Source organism: Tupaia chinensis, unplaced genomic scaffold, assembly GCF_000334495.1.
Source record: "Tupaia chinensis unplaced genomic scaffold, TupChi_1.0 Scaffold000235_1, whole genome shotgun sequence".
Taxonomy (NCBI): Eukaryota; Metazoa; Chordata; class Mammalia; order Scandentia; family Tupaiidae; genus Tupaia; species Tupaia belangeri.
Genome location: NW_006159713.1, coordinates 5356232 through 5368836, shown reverse-complemented (window position 1 = coordinate 5368836; position 12605 = coordinate 5356232). Strand labels below are relative to the sequence as shown.

Here is a 12605-nt window from a genome sequence, read left to right as displayed (position 1 = left end):
GCAACGCCACATGCCCGAAAGCAAAAATCTTTCTCTAAAAAAAAAAAAAAAAAAGAAAAGAAAGAGGCCCAGCCTAGGTGGCACAATCCCAAGTGGACTGGACTGCAGTGCTGGAAGCCACATGGCTGACCTTGGGTCCAGATCCTGAGTGAGCCTGAAAACACACTGGGCATGTGCATGGAAATCTGTGATCCTGTGGAGCTGGAGGGCCAGAGAAGGGGGATCGCCGCCAAGGGTGCTCTTCTCTCCCTCTGTCTCTCACTCACTCATGCACACTCTCTTTGAAAGAAAGAAAGAAGGAAGGAAGAAAGAACAGGAGGAAGGAAAGGAAAGGAGGAAAGAAAGGAGGAAGGAAGAAACCACTAAGAGGCTCTGAGCAGTGTGGATGGAAGAAGGGTGGATGGGTAGGTGGGTGCACATGGAGATGAAGAGCAGACAGTGGGACCCCTGAGTCTGGAGTTAAGCATGGGAAGCGTGGGGCTGGGAAGGTGAGAGCTGGGTCATGGAGATAGCATTGGAAGCTGTGGGGAGATGCCCAGGGGGTGGAGGCCCAAAGTCCAGACTGGAGGTTAGGGAGAGAAGGAGGAACCAGAGAGAACTGACGAGGTGCCAGTGAGGAGGGAGGGAAGAGAAGAGTGCAGGGCCTGGAGGCTGGGTTAGGGAGTCTACTCTTGCTCAGTTCACATATGATCTTTCCATTCTTTTTAAAAAAATTATTATTATTATTTTGGAGAAGTTTTCGCTATAGGGCACATGCACTCGCCAGAAAGACAGAGAGAGACAGAGAGACAGAAAGTGAGAAATCCCCCCAGGGGAGATGGCCACACCACAATCCCTTCTCCTTCATTCTCCTCTCAGGATCTCGGGCACACACACACACGTGCCTGGGGTGAGTTTATGCCACCAGGTCCAGGACTTGAACCGTGGTCGATTACGCGGGAGTCCAGCGACATAGCCATTATGCCAACTGCTGGTCCTAATCTTTCCATTCTTAATAAGAGGCTGCTCAGCCTCTACTTGCTTACCTCTAGTGATGGAGAGCTCACAATTCCTTGAAGGCTGTACATTCTATTTATCTGATCTGTGAATTCATTTCTTTGTTTGTTTGTTTGTTTTTAAGGTTTTTCTCATAGGATGTGTGTGCTCCCCAGAGAAAGACAGTGAGAGGGAAAGTGAGACATTACCCCTGGGGGGATGGACACTGCAATCACTTCTCCTCCTGGGATTTTGGGCCTGCAAGCACAGAGGCTCTGAGTAATTTTAAAGCCTCCTTGTCTGGGACTCGAATTGTGGTTGACCTTGTGAGTGCGGCACCTTAACCATCATGCCACCTGTTTGCCTCAATTAATTCATTTCTTACACAAAAACTAAGCTTGGCTGTTACCTGTCACACTTCTGCCCTCTTGGCCTCTTCTCCATCAGGCAAGGTGAAGACCTCAGTTGCCGCCTCTCTTCCTTAGTGCAGCCCTGCTTGGCCTCTGCTGCCCACCCCTGCCTCTAGGGAGAGCGCTCGCTCTGAGATGCTCCCTCTTCACGCCTAGCATTCAGGCCCCAAAACCTTTTCTTTCTTTTTTTTTTTTTATTATTTTAAAGAATTATTTATTTAATTTTGTGTATTATTATTATTTTTTATTCTTAAATTTGCTTTGGGCATGTGCACACACAGAGAGAGACAGAGACGGAGGGAAGACAGTGGGAAAGCAAGACTCCAGGTCTGAGACTTGAACTGTGGTCAGCCATGTGGTAGTCCAGCACCTTAACTACCATGCCACCTGCTGACCCCTAAAAACACCTTTCTTTATCACTTTTTCTGAGCTGAAACCTTTGAAGGTTAGGGATCAATGGCTCACACACATCCATGCTAACTATGTACATGTTCTCAGTGGATGGTACACACATGCATATATCAGCACTATACATGTATAAACCCACATTACACACATACATGTACAGGCATGAACACAGTTCACCTGTAATGATCTCTTGCATATATGCACAAGCACATATACACATCTGTGCGCATGGGTACACATGCACACACTTGCACACATCCACACTTGCACATATGCTCACACACACAAGCATGTACATACAGAGTTACAGATGACACTGTGCACACATATCCACACAAACATTGTCCCAAAGTTTTAAACTCAGGGAACTTTTGGGTCTTTGGCCAAGATATGGACCAAGGAAGGACCACTGTGGTGACAGAGTGGGTGAACCCAAGGGTGCCAGGCCTGGGTGAGCAGAACTGAGCTGTTACTGACTGGGGAAGGTTGCTCTTGGCTAGTCTTGTGGAGGCACAGGGGTTACTGATGACGTGAAGGCCTTGGTAACAGCAGATGGTCGCCTAGCGACCTGGTCTCTGCAGGCAACAGCTCAGCTTTTCCTAGCAACCAAGGCCTTTTGGTCCCCACCTGGCCTCCCTGGGGGCATTTCTGAAGACATCCCCTGCACATCCCTCAACCTGATTAGAAGCAGGAAGGACTGGTGGCTCGTCTGCCATGCGAGCCTCACTGGCTTGGGAGCTGGTCCCAGGGCTGGGCTGGGGCTCTCCCCGTCTACTCTTCATCCACTGATCTCAGGCTGAGGATGGAAGTCACAGCTCCCAGTTGAACTCCTGCACCATGGGCACCTTTGCCGGCCAGGACGGCGAGACCCAAGTAGGTGGCTGCTTCTTCCTGAAGGCTCCCCTTCTTCCTCCTTTCAGGGATGGGACATTTAGGGGACCCTACTTTAAGGAAGCTGCTGAATTGCTTGGAAAAGGAAGAGACAACTGGTAAACTCTAGCAAGCTGGCTGCCACTGTTGCTCCCTAAATCTTTAATTTGGAAAGCCAAGGGGCCCTTCAGGAAGCCCACCAGCCAGTCTGTTTGTTTCTCTACTTGGCAATCCATGGGTCTTGGGAACTTTCTAGAAGCTGATGGCCTGCTGCTTCTCAGCCAGGCATGAGGGAGCCTTGGAAGCCACTGGGCACATGGTGGAGCAGGGACAATGTGACTTTGGTCCAGGGGCCCCAAAGCTGCCTCTGGTGGTGCAGATAGGGCCACGTTGGGCTTGTTAGTTGTCTCAATATCTGGAGATGTTTATGAAAAATGTTCCTCAACTCACCGTGGGTGACTTCATAACCCTGCAGATCACACCTCCTCTGGGATTCATAATAGCCATGACAAGAACAATAATAATAACAGCTGCCATTGACTAATACTTTATTCTGTGCCAGACACCGATCTCGGGCAGCCTGAATGGCGGGTTGTTATTAATCCCATTTCACAGATGAGAGAACTGAGACAGTTCCCTGTGTGTCTGGGGCCCCTGCCAGGGAGGGCAGGGCTGGGGCTCTGCCTCAAGTTGAGCTGGCTCCAAAGTGAACACTTGGAATCACAGACAAGGAAGGCTGTTTACCACTGTTCAGAGATGAAGAACCCAGACAGTGCCTGACGGGCTTTTGTGACTTTTTGCGACATGCGCTTCCATCAGCCCTTCTGAATTCATTCAAACAAGTCAAGCTGCACAAGCCAGGCAAGTTCTTCCCACATGACAGATGGACAAACAGAGACAACCCTAGCACTTGCAGGTGACTCGTTCAAGGCCATACGCACAGTCATTTCCTGTCTGGTACCGAAATGAGCAGGCCCCCGGGAAGCCTTAGGCTGGGACAGTGAGCAGTTCATTTCCTGGGCAAAAATCCAATAGCAGAAATCTCTAAAACAAACAAACAGAAAATCAGACAGAGGGCCAGCCGGTGGTGTGGTGATTAAGGTGCTGGATCCCACATGTCTGACAGCACAGTTCAAGTGCCAGACCTTGTGGCTTAAAATTCAACACGCTGGACACACGTGCCCAAAATCCTGAGAGGGGAATGGAGGAGAAAGGATTGGACCTTTCTCACACAGTCCCCCCACCCCATCTCTCTTGGTCAAGCATGAATGCCCTATAGCTAATTTTTAAAATATCAGACAGATAAAGTAGCTTTTAGATAGAAGATGATGTTTCGAGATCTAATACTGACATATAAATCTTTCTGCAGATGCTGTTACAACACACAGACACACACACACAGTTTTCACACACATCTGTGGGGGCTGCTTTCTCTCTCTCTGCATGAGCCTTCTGGTAATAAGAAAAATGCAGAACAAAACAAAACATGCAGTGTGGGTTCCTTCTGAAAATAAGAAGATGGGGCCAGCCCATAGCCCGCCCGCTAAGGGAGCTCAATCTTACCTGGCTGACCGTGTACCCAGCAGCTTGAAAAACAGGGAACCAGCAGTTAGCGTAATGGCTGTGTCGCTGGACTCCCACGTAGTAGACCGCGGTTCGCGTCCCGGACCCAGTGGTTTAAAACCCACGCCGGGCACGTGTGCGTGCGTGCCCAAGATCCCGAGAGGAGAATGGAGGAGAAGGGATTGTGACGTGGCCATCCCCCCTGGCGGGTGATTTCTCGCTTTCTGTCTCTCTGTCTCTGTCTGTCTGGCGAGCGCACGCGCCCTATAGCAAAAACCTCTCCAAAAAAAAAAAGAAAGAAAAACACACCCAGCATGTAAAAATGCATGCTCAAAATCAGACGGAGCCCGGCAGATGGCAGAGTGGTTAGGCACTGGACTCCCACATGGCTGACTGTGGTTTGAATCTTGGACCCGGTTACTTGCTTTCTTACTTTCTCTCTCTCTCTCTGGTGAGTGTGTGTGCTCTGTAGCAAATTAAAAACAATAATAATAAAGATTAATAACATTAAATAATTCTTAAAAACAAATCCTGAGACAGGGTGGAGAAATGGAGATGGGATTGCAGTGTGACTACACCCCATGGGAGAGGCTTTCTTCTCCTTCTCCCTCTTTCTCTCTGTCTCTCTATCTCTCTATGGTAAGCACACATACCCTCTGGATATTAGAAAAGAAAGGCACCTCCTCCCCAGGTGTCCAACCACGTAGAGAGCAGGGTCGCCATTTTCACATAGACAAGGGCTTTCCAATCGGCTGCAGTCCTCTCCGTTCTCTCTAATCTTGCCCCAGGCCCTGTCACTCATGTGTGGGGGCTGCCTGGGCCACCCGCCCTAAACCTTCAGCTGTTGCAGTGTGGCTCTCATTTCACGGCATGGAAAGAACCTGGGTGTGGTTTGAGACAATTTGCTGTGTGATTTTGTCCAGGCCAGATCAACCCTCTTGGCTACACTTTGCTCATACTCCCTGCCCGCCTGCATCCCCAAGGTTGACCTGAGACTCTCCAGGGGGAAATCCTGGGCATATATCCTGAGCACCCTGCCGTGCCCTTTGGGCTACACCCCAAGACAGCTCTCCTAACTGTCCTCTGTGCTTTCCTTCACACGTGCTGTTCCCCCCCATCCCAAATGCCCTTCCACTCCCAATTCTTGGTGGTAAAATCATCCTCCTTCAGACCCATCTACAGGCCACCTCCTCTGGGAAGCCCTACTTTCCGGCAGAGTCTTAGGCATCCTGACAGCCCCTTGCAGAGTGTGTGTCTCATGCGAGGTGACTGTGAGCAGGATGCTGCCCTGTGAGCCTCACAAGGGTGAGGGCCAGTCCTGGGGCACCACTGTGTCCCCAGCTCCTGGCCCAGAGCTTGCACCAGTAGGTCTGAATCATTTAGCCCCTAACCCAGCCCTTTCCTCCTGCCTCCTGGTCACAGTGTCCTCCTGCTGGGTAGCTGCTGGGTGGCACAGGCAGACCAGGACGGAGTAGACGAGCCAGAAGAGCGGAGCATCTGGAACCAGGTACGGAGGAGCGCCAGGCACCCAGGCACCTGTGAAGGCTGGGGCCTGGTCTGTTTCATTTACCAGGGGGGTTTTCTGCTGGCGAGATGCCTGCAGGACAGAGAGAGCAGGGTGGTGGGCCCTGCAAAGTCCCAGGTCTTTCCAGGGGCCAGATGGCATCAGGAAGGGGCTTAGCCAGGGCGAGTCACCTGATTCCAGTGCTCTTGTGCTAGAGCCCTCACCTGGCCGCCTGCCTGTGGGCTCGTCTCCTCCCCGCACTGGGCCTCAGTGGCTTGCACACTGTGAAGTGCAGTCCTGGGGTGGGGCGTCTGAGGCAGCTGCTTTCATTGCTGGGTCCCACCTGTATAGGACTGCATGGGGGTGGGGGTTCTTGTCATCATACCGGGCAAGTGCAGGACTTAGGGCCTGGGGCTTCGGTGTGCACTGCCCTCTACAGGTTGTAGGATGCCCAGAAGGTGACCTAGAGGGCCTAACCACCTGGGCCCTGGAGGACTCCTGAACTGAAGGCTGAGTTCCTGAGGGGTGGGCTTAGGCGAGGGCTGGGCAGAACTGACGCTTGTTCCCACTTTACATTTTGCAGGAGCTGCAGGGGACGGCTGCTGACAGCTCCGCAGGTAGGGGCGTGGTGGTGAAGGTGGTGCACTGCACAAGGTTGTCCGGGATACTTTTAGGATTGAGGCAGCCTCGGGGCAGGGATGACCCCTCCTCCTCTCCTCCATCTTCTTCCCTCTCCCCCACAAGTTCAGCCCCCCCACTCCTCATCCTCAGGCAAAACCCATCCTTGTGACTTGGGGGCATATATATTTGTCTTGAGGGCCCTAGGGGACTCCCACCAAACCCCTACTGCCGCCTTCTCTCAATGGAATGCAATGCAGCTGTGTGGGCTGCTGTCCAGGACACCCGGTCCAGTCCCATCTCAGCAGCAGCTGGCTGGGTCACAGCAGCGTCATCCCCATTGGCGACACCTCCCTCAGCACCCATCACAGTGCTGGGTGCCACTCAGATTAAGGCTTTTGATTGAAAATTGGGCTGGGCTGCTGCTGCTGTGTCCCGGCCTCCACGTCTCTGTACGGGTCTGCCCCAGCTGCTGAGTCCAGGCTGTGCCCAGCACGTATCTTTGCTCCTTTACCCCTCCCAGCCCCAACCCTGAGAATACCAGGAACAGTGGGGACAGAGTCCAGGGCAGAGGGACTCCAAGCCAACCCTGTCGTGCAGGCGTCTGCCTGACACACCTCTGCGTTCCTCAAGCCACTGGTGCTTCGGATGCCCTGGGACGCAGATGGACCATTTCACGGATGGGAAGACGGAGGCTCGGTGTGTGCTGGATTTGACCAAGAGGTCAAAACCCGCATTTCACTCCTGGCCTCTCCCTTCTCCTTGCCGTGTGACCTAGAGCCAGGTCTGTGACCCCTCTGAACAATGGCTCCCAAATTAAGAAAAACAGGGCAATAATATATACATACCTCCCAGGTTGCTGGGCAGAGAAATGGGAAAAGACATTAAAGAGATCCTAGTGTGGGGCCAGCAGATGGCATAATGGTTATGTCGCTGAACTCCCATGTAGTCAACTGTGGTTCAAGTCCCAGACCCAGCAGCTTAAAAAACTCATGCCGGGTGCATGTGCATGCGTGCCTAAGGTCCCGAGAGGAGAATGGAGGAGAAGGGATTGTGGTGTGGCCATCCACCCCTGGTGGTGGGGGGGTTACGTCTCGCTTTCTGTCTCTCTATCTTTCGGGCGAGTGCCCGTGCCTATAGCAATCTCTAAAACAAACAAACAAACAAAAAACAAAGAGAGAGAGACTTAGTGCTGTGGCTAGCACTGAGGAAGGAGTTGACATGGGGACAGGGGTGCTGTGGCCAGCCAAATGCTGCCGAGAGGGGACTGGACCCAGCATCCTCACCCTGGGTGTATGAGTTTGCACCCCACCTGCTCTTTGAAGAGCAGCCTCTGTTCATGGGGACACATCTCTGTAGGAATCTGCTAAACCAGGCCCAGTGCTAGGCCCCACATGGATGGGCAAGGCCAACACCAGCCAGGCACAGACTCAGGCTCCGCCAGGCTGGCTCTGCCCCCGTGCCCAGGTGATTTAGAGGCAGGTGGTCTGGGAACCACACGCTGACAATGCCAGGCACAGCCAGTAGTTGGTCGCTACTCAGAAGTGTGGCTGTCGAGCCGGTGCCTTTGACCTCCCTGGGAGCCGGTTAGAAATGCAGACTCTTGGGCCCTTCCAGACCTGCTGAGTCAGTCTGCATGTCAGCAAGACCTGCTGAGTGGTCTGCCGGCAGTGAGTCAACGGCCTTGAGTTCTGGCTCTCAAACTGACTACACGCTGGAATCCCTCAGGAGGGGAGATTTACAAATTCCTAGTCAGGCCTCGCCTGAGACCATTAAATCTGAATCTCTGGGGATGGGCCTGTGCCCCCAGAAACTGTCAAACCACCCTAATGGGAAGTGAACGACATGCAGCTCAGGTTGAGAGCCAGGCCCTAGGAGGAGTTACTGCCCTGGTTGGAAGCGAAATTAATGGACTTTCAGGGTTTCTTTGGACTGAAATAAAATTACTTGTTTGAGTTCGGGACTCTTTGGGGCTAAGAGTCCGAGAGTCTCTGAGTTCTGGGTTCCGCGGTGCTGACTTTTCTGAGTATAGGACAGAAATGCTGCTGGTTGTTGGTAAGTGGGAAGACCCAAGAAGCTGGGGTTCTGGAGCTGTCCCTTGAGCCCTGTGACTTGATGACATGTGAGATATTGAGTTCCAAGGACGAGAGGACACTTCAGACTTTGGTGTTGGGGCTACACACGCGAGTGGGCCCAGGCTGGTCTGTGTCGGTACCGAGGGAGGAGCGCCCTACAGTGCCTGCCCCAACTCTGCTCCCAATTGCAGTCCCCAAGGGGCCACCTCTGCAAGAGCCTCTGCCCCAGCACCATGGCTCAACCAGCCCGGGACGTGGAGCTGAATCGTCTGGTCCAAGACCAGCCACATGACCAGGTGGCACCCGGGTCCGGCCCCCCAAACCTGGTGGAGAACCTCCCTAACGTGCCCAGCTACCGCCCCGCAATCACCCGCATCCCTGTCCTCGTCTCCCGGAGAACCGCCTTGTCCAACTCCAGCTTCGCCAGGGAGGCCAGGAGCTCCATCCGTCGCCTAGGTAGTGATCCCGCCCTCCCAGCGTGTTGTGCCTATGGCGTGTACTTTCTGCATGGCTTGGGCTGCCTTCCCGCATGCTGCCACTGCCATGGCATGGGGACATTCCAGGCCGTGCTCATGGAAAAATGCTCCCTCTTCTGCTCAGCAGTGCCTTCATCCTGCTAGCAGGTGGCGACTTGAAGGGCTGTAGGTGGGGGGGATCGAAGTTGTAGGGGCTGTGAGAGCTTTGCCCCTCCCAGCTCCCTGAGACAGCCTCGCAGATGCTGAAGTTGGGCAGCTTTCTGCTGCCCGGGGCCGCTCTGGGGCCCTGCCCTTGTCCAGGCTGTCTCTACGCCCACCCCTCCTTCCGGTTCACCTCTGTGGGTTTGCTGGGAAGGACGGTTTGGTCCCCTCTGCTTCAGACTCTCTTCTCTTTCCCAGAGGAAGTCTGGGAGAGTCTTTGATTTTGAAGAACTGATTTCTGCTCATCCTCTTCCCTGGAGGCAAAACAAATGCCAAAGAGTCTTGAGGCCACCTACAGTCCCTCCATCAAACTTTAAATAAGTGTAAGCAACTCCACAGCACACTGGCTTTTCTCATGGGGGTGGTATTTACTTATTTAGAACCTTATTTGTTTATTTAATGAGAGAGAAAGACAGAAAGAGAGAGAGACATGTACTCACAACAGGGCCTCAGGTTGTGATATTACCCCCTAGCCTCCCAGTCAGCCAGGACCACAGGCATGAAGGTTCATGCCTGGTGTGAGCAGGTCGACCCAGGATCCAAACCCAGGCCACCCACGTGGCTCCAGCTGAAAGGCTGGGGTGGAGAGGGAGAGGTTGCAGCCTGAGGGTTCTTACCTCTCTCTCTCTCTTTCTCTCAGTAAATAAGTAAATAAACTTTTTTGTTATTTCCAGAGGATGCATGTGCTCACCAGAGAGAGAGAGAGAGAGAAAGAGAACAACCCCAATGTGGCCATAGCTGTGCTGCAATCCCTTCTCCATTTCTCTCTACTGCTGGGATTTGGGGCATGCACGCACATGCACCCAGTGTGTTTTTCAAGCCACTCGGGTCAGGATTCAAACTGTGGCAGAAGCTGTGTGGGATGTGGCTCCCTTACCCACTAGGCTACAGGGCCAGCCTAACAAAATAAACTTTCAAAATAGAAAGAATCTGATTCTTATCGGACAGGATACCAAGCCTCGAAGGTTCAGACCTGGGCTGGCTGATAAATTTCGGGCTCTTGTTGTATACAGGAACAAGGAAATGCCACAGCAGGTACCTCAACCAGGGGTGCCCAGGCTACAAAGATAGCATGTTATCCTCTCCATTTGAGGGTCTGCAAGCATGCGAGGTTTTGTATCTCCTGGCCCCGCCCTCACAGGCCTGGGAAGGCATGATCACCCCTACCTTGTGGTGGAGAAACCCAGTCTCAGAGAGGAGAAGCAGCTGACCCAGCTGTACCAGGCCAGGCCCCACGGCTTGGCTCTCCTGGGATTTCCAAGCCCTCTCTGGGGGCTCCACCAGACTCAAGAAAATGAGGCTTGGCTTTGCAGAACTGGGCTGCAGGCGGTGTCTGGGAGCTCCTGTGGCTTTTGTGACATTATGACTTCCTTTGTGGCTCCCGCGCTGGTGGCTGGGGTGGCTGTGGCTTTCAGAAGACCCTGGGCTCTGCATTCTTGCACTTCTGCCATGGAGCTTTCATGTGGCACCTGTTGGGAAGTGAAGCTGCCAGAGGCCTCCTCAAATGTGTCTTTTGAGTCTTTTTCCAAGCAGACAGCCAGATGCCTGGGACCTCACTTCTCTCTGTCTCTGACCCTCTCCTCTCCTCCCTCTCCCCCAGTACCTGCCACGAAAGAGCACCCAGAAGTTCAGGTGGAAGATACTGATGCTGACAGCCACCCCCTTATCGTGGAGGAGAGTCCACCTTCACCAGAGCTGCTGCCACCTTCACCTGCCAAATCTGACACCCTCACAGTCCCAGGCTCAGCCTTGGGGACCCACAGGTCACTGTTTATGCTTCTCTTGGGCTTCTCTCTCTCTCTTTTTTAGAGGTTTTTGCCTTAGGCATGTGTTCTCGTTGGGGAGAAAGATAGACACAGAGAGAGGGAAAGTGAGAAATCACCCTCTGGGTGGATGGCCATGCCGCAGTCCCTTCTTCTCCGTTCTCCTTCCAGCATCTTTGGATGTGCATGCACATGCACCTGGTGTGAGTTGCAAGCCACCAGGTCTGGACTCAAACTGTGGTCAACCATATGGGAGTCCAGTGACGCAACTGCTACGCCATTTGCTGGTGTCTTGGGCTTTTCTCAACCCTCTACCACCTATTCATTTGTCAGATGAGGAAACTAAGACCAGGGAGGGCATACAACTGGCCCAAAGTTACACAGCGAGTTTGTGTTAGAACTGGAACTATGACCGTCTTTCCTGCTTCTAGTTCCGGAAATAGGGCCGTGGTCTATAGGGAGTAGGGCCATGAGTTTGGTTACTTTAGATACCTCATGTACGAAGACCCATGCAGTATTTGTTTCTTTGTGATTGGCCTATTTCATTTAGCATAATGTTCTCAAGGGCCGTCTACGTTGTTGCTTGTGACAGGAGTTCCTTCTTTGTAAAGGCTGAATACTATTCCATTGTATGTATGTGCCATGTTTTGTTCGTACATTCATCCATTGACGGACATTAAGGTTGTTTCTACCTCTCAGCTAACTATGGCAAATAATGCTGCAATGAACACATGAGGGTTCAGATATCTTTGAGATTCTGATTTTAATTCTTTTGGATAAATATCTAGAAGTGAGAGTACTAGATTATATTTGAGGAGCCTCCACACAAAATTTTTTTTAAAGCTTATATATTTTCTTTTTTTTTAGAGGTTTTTCTAGAGCACATGCACTCACCAGAGACAGAAAGTGAGATATCACCCTCCAGGTGGGATGACCATGCTGCACTCCCTTCTCCCCTCAGGATTTTGGGCATGTACATGCGCATGCCCCGCATGAGTTTCAAGCCATTGAGTCTAGAACTTGAACCACAGTTGGCCAAGTGAGAGCCCAGTGCCTTAACCGCTATGCAGCCTGCTGACCTCAAAGCTTATTTATTTTAGTCATGATAGAGAGCATGTGTGTGCATGAGAGAGAGAGAGAGAGACCCTTGATAAGGTCTTATCATGCCACAATTCATCTTTCCCTGTCCTCCAGCTATCGAGATCTTTGGCCCATGCACATGGGCCCAGCAAATTCTCAGGCTGATCCAAGGACCTGAATCTGTGGTCTAGCCATGTGACCCTTAGGACTGCAGTTCAGTTTGCTACCAACTGTGCACCAGTCTGGCCTGCTCTATGTTTTGGTGGTTGTACCATTTTACATGGCCACCCACAGTGGACTAGGGTTCTAGTTTCTCGACATACTCACCAACACTTCTTATTCTCTGTTGTTGTTTGTTTCTGATAATGAACAGATATGAGGTGATATTATGGATTTGATTTGCATTTGCTTGATTAGTGGTATTGAGCATTTGTTGGCCATTTGTATGTCCTCATTGAAGAAATGTCTGTTCGGGACCAGCAGTTAGCGTAATGGCTATGTCGCTGGACTCCCACGTAGTCGACCGTGGTTCGTGTCCCGGACCCCGGCAACTTAAACTCAGGCCGGGTGCATGTGCGTGTGTGCCCAAGATCCCGAGAGGAGAATGGAGGAGAAGGGATTGCGGCATGGCCATCCCCCCTGGGGGAGTGATTTCTCGCTTT

General features: G+C 52.1%; 1 protein-coding gene across 1 annotated transcript in view; it reads left to right on the top strand.

The window, feature by feature from the left end:
* LOC114007793 (cyclic nucleotide-gated cation channel beta-1-like) overlaps window positions 1–10842 on the top strand; it is a 13084-nt gene extending 2242 nt beyond the window's left edge. The window contains exons 3-6 of the mRNA XM_027771834.1: window positions 5649–5733; window positions 6314–6347; window positions 8615–8879; window positions 10701–10842. Coding sequence (XP_027627635.1) covers window positions 5649–5733; window positions 6314–6347; window positions 8615–8715 — 220 coding nt within the window. The 3' untranslated portion in view covers window positions 8716–8879; window positions 10701–10842. The remainder of the gene's footprint in view (window positions 1–5648; window positions 5734–6313; window positions 6348–8614; window positions 8880–10700) is intronic.
* The last annotated feature ends 1763 nt before the right edge of the window (window positions 10843–12605 follow it).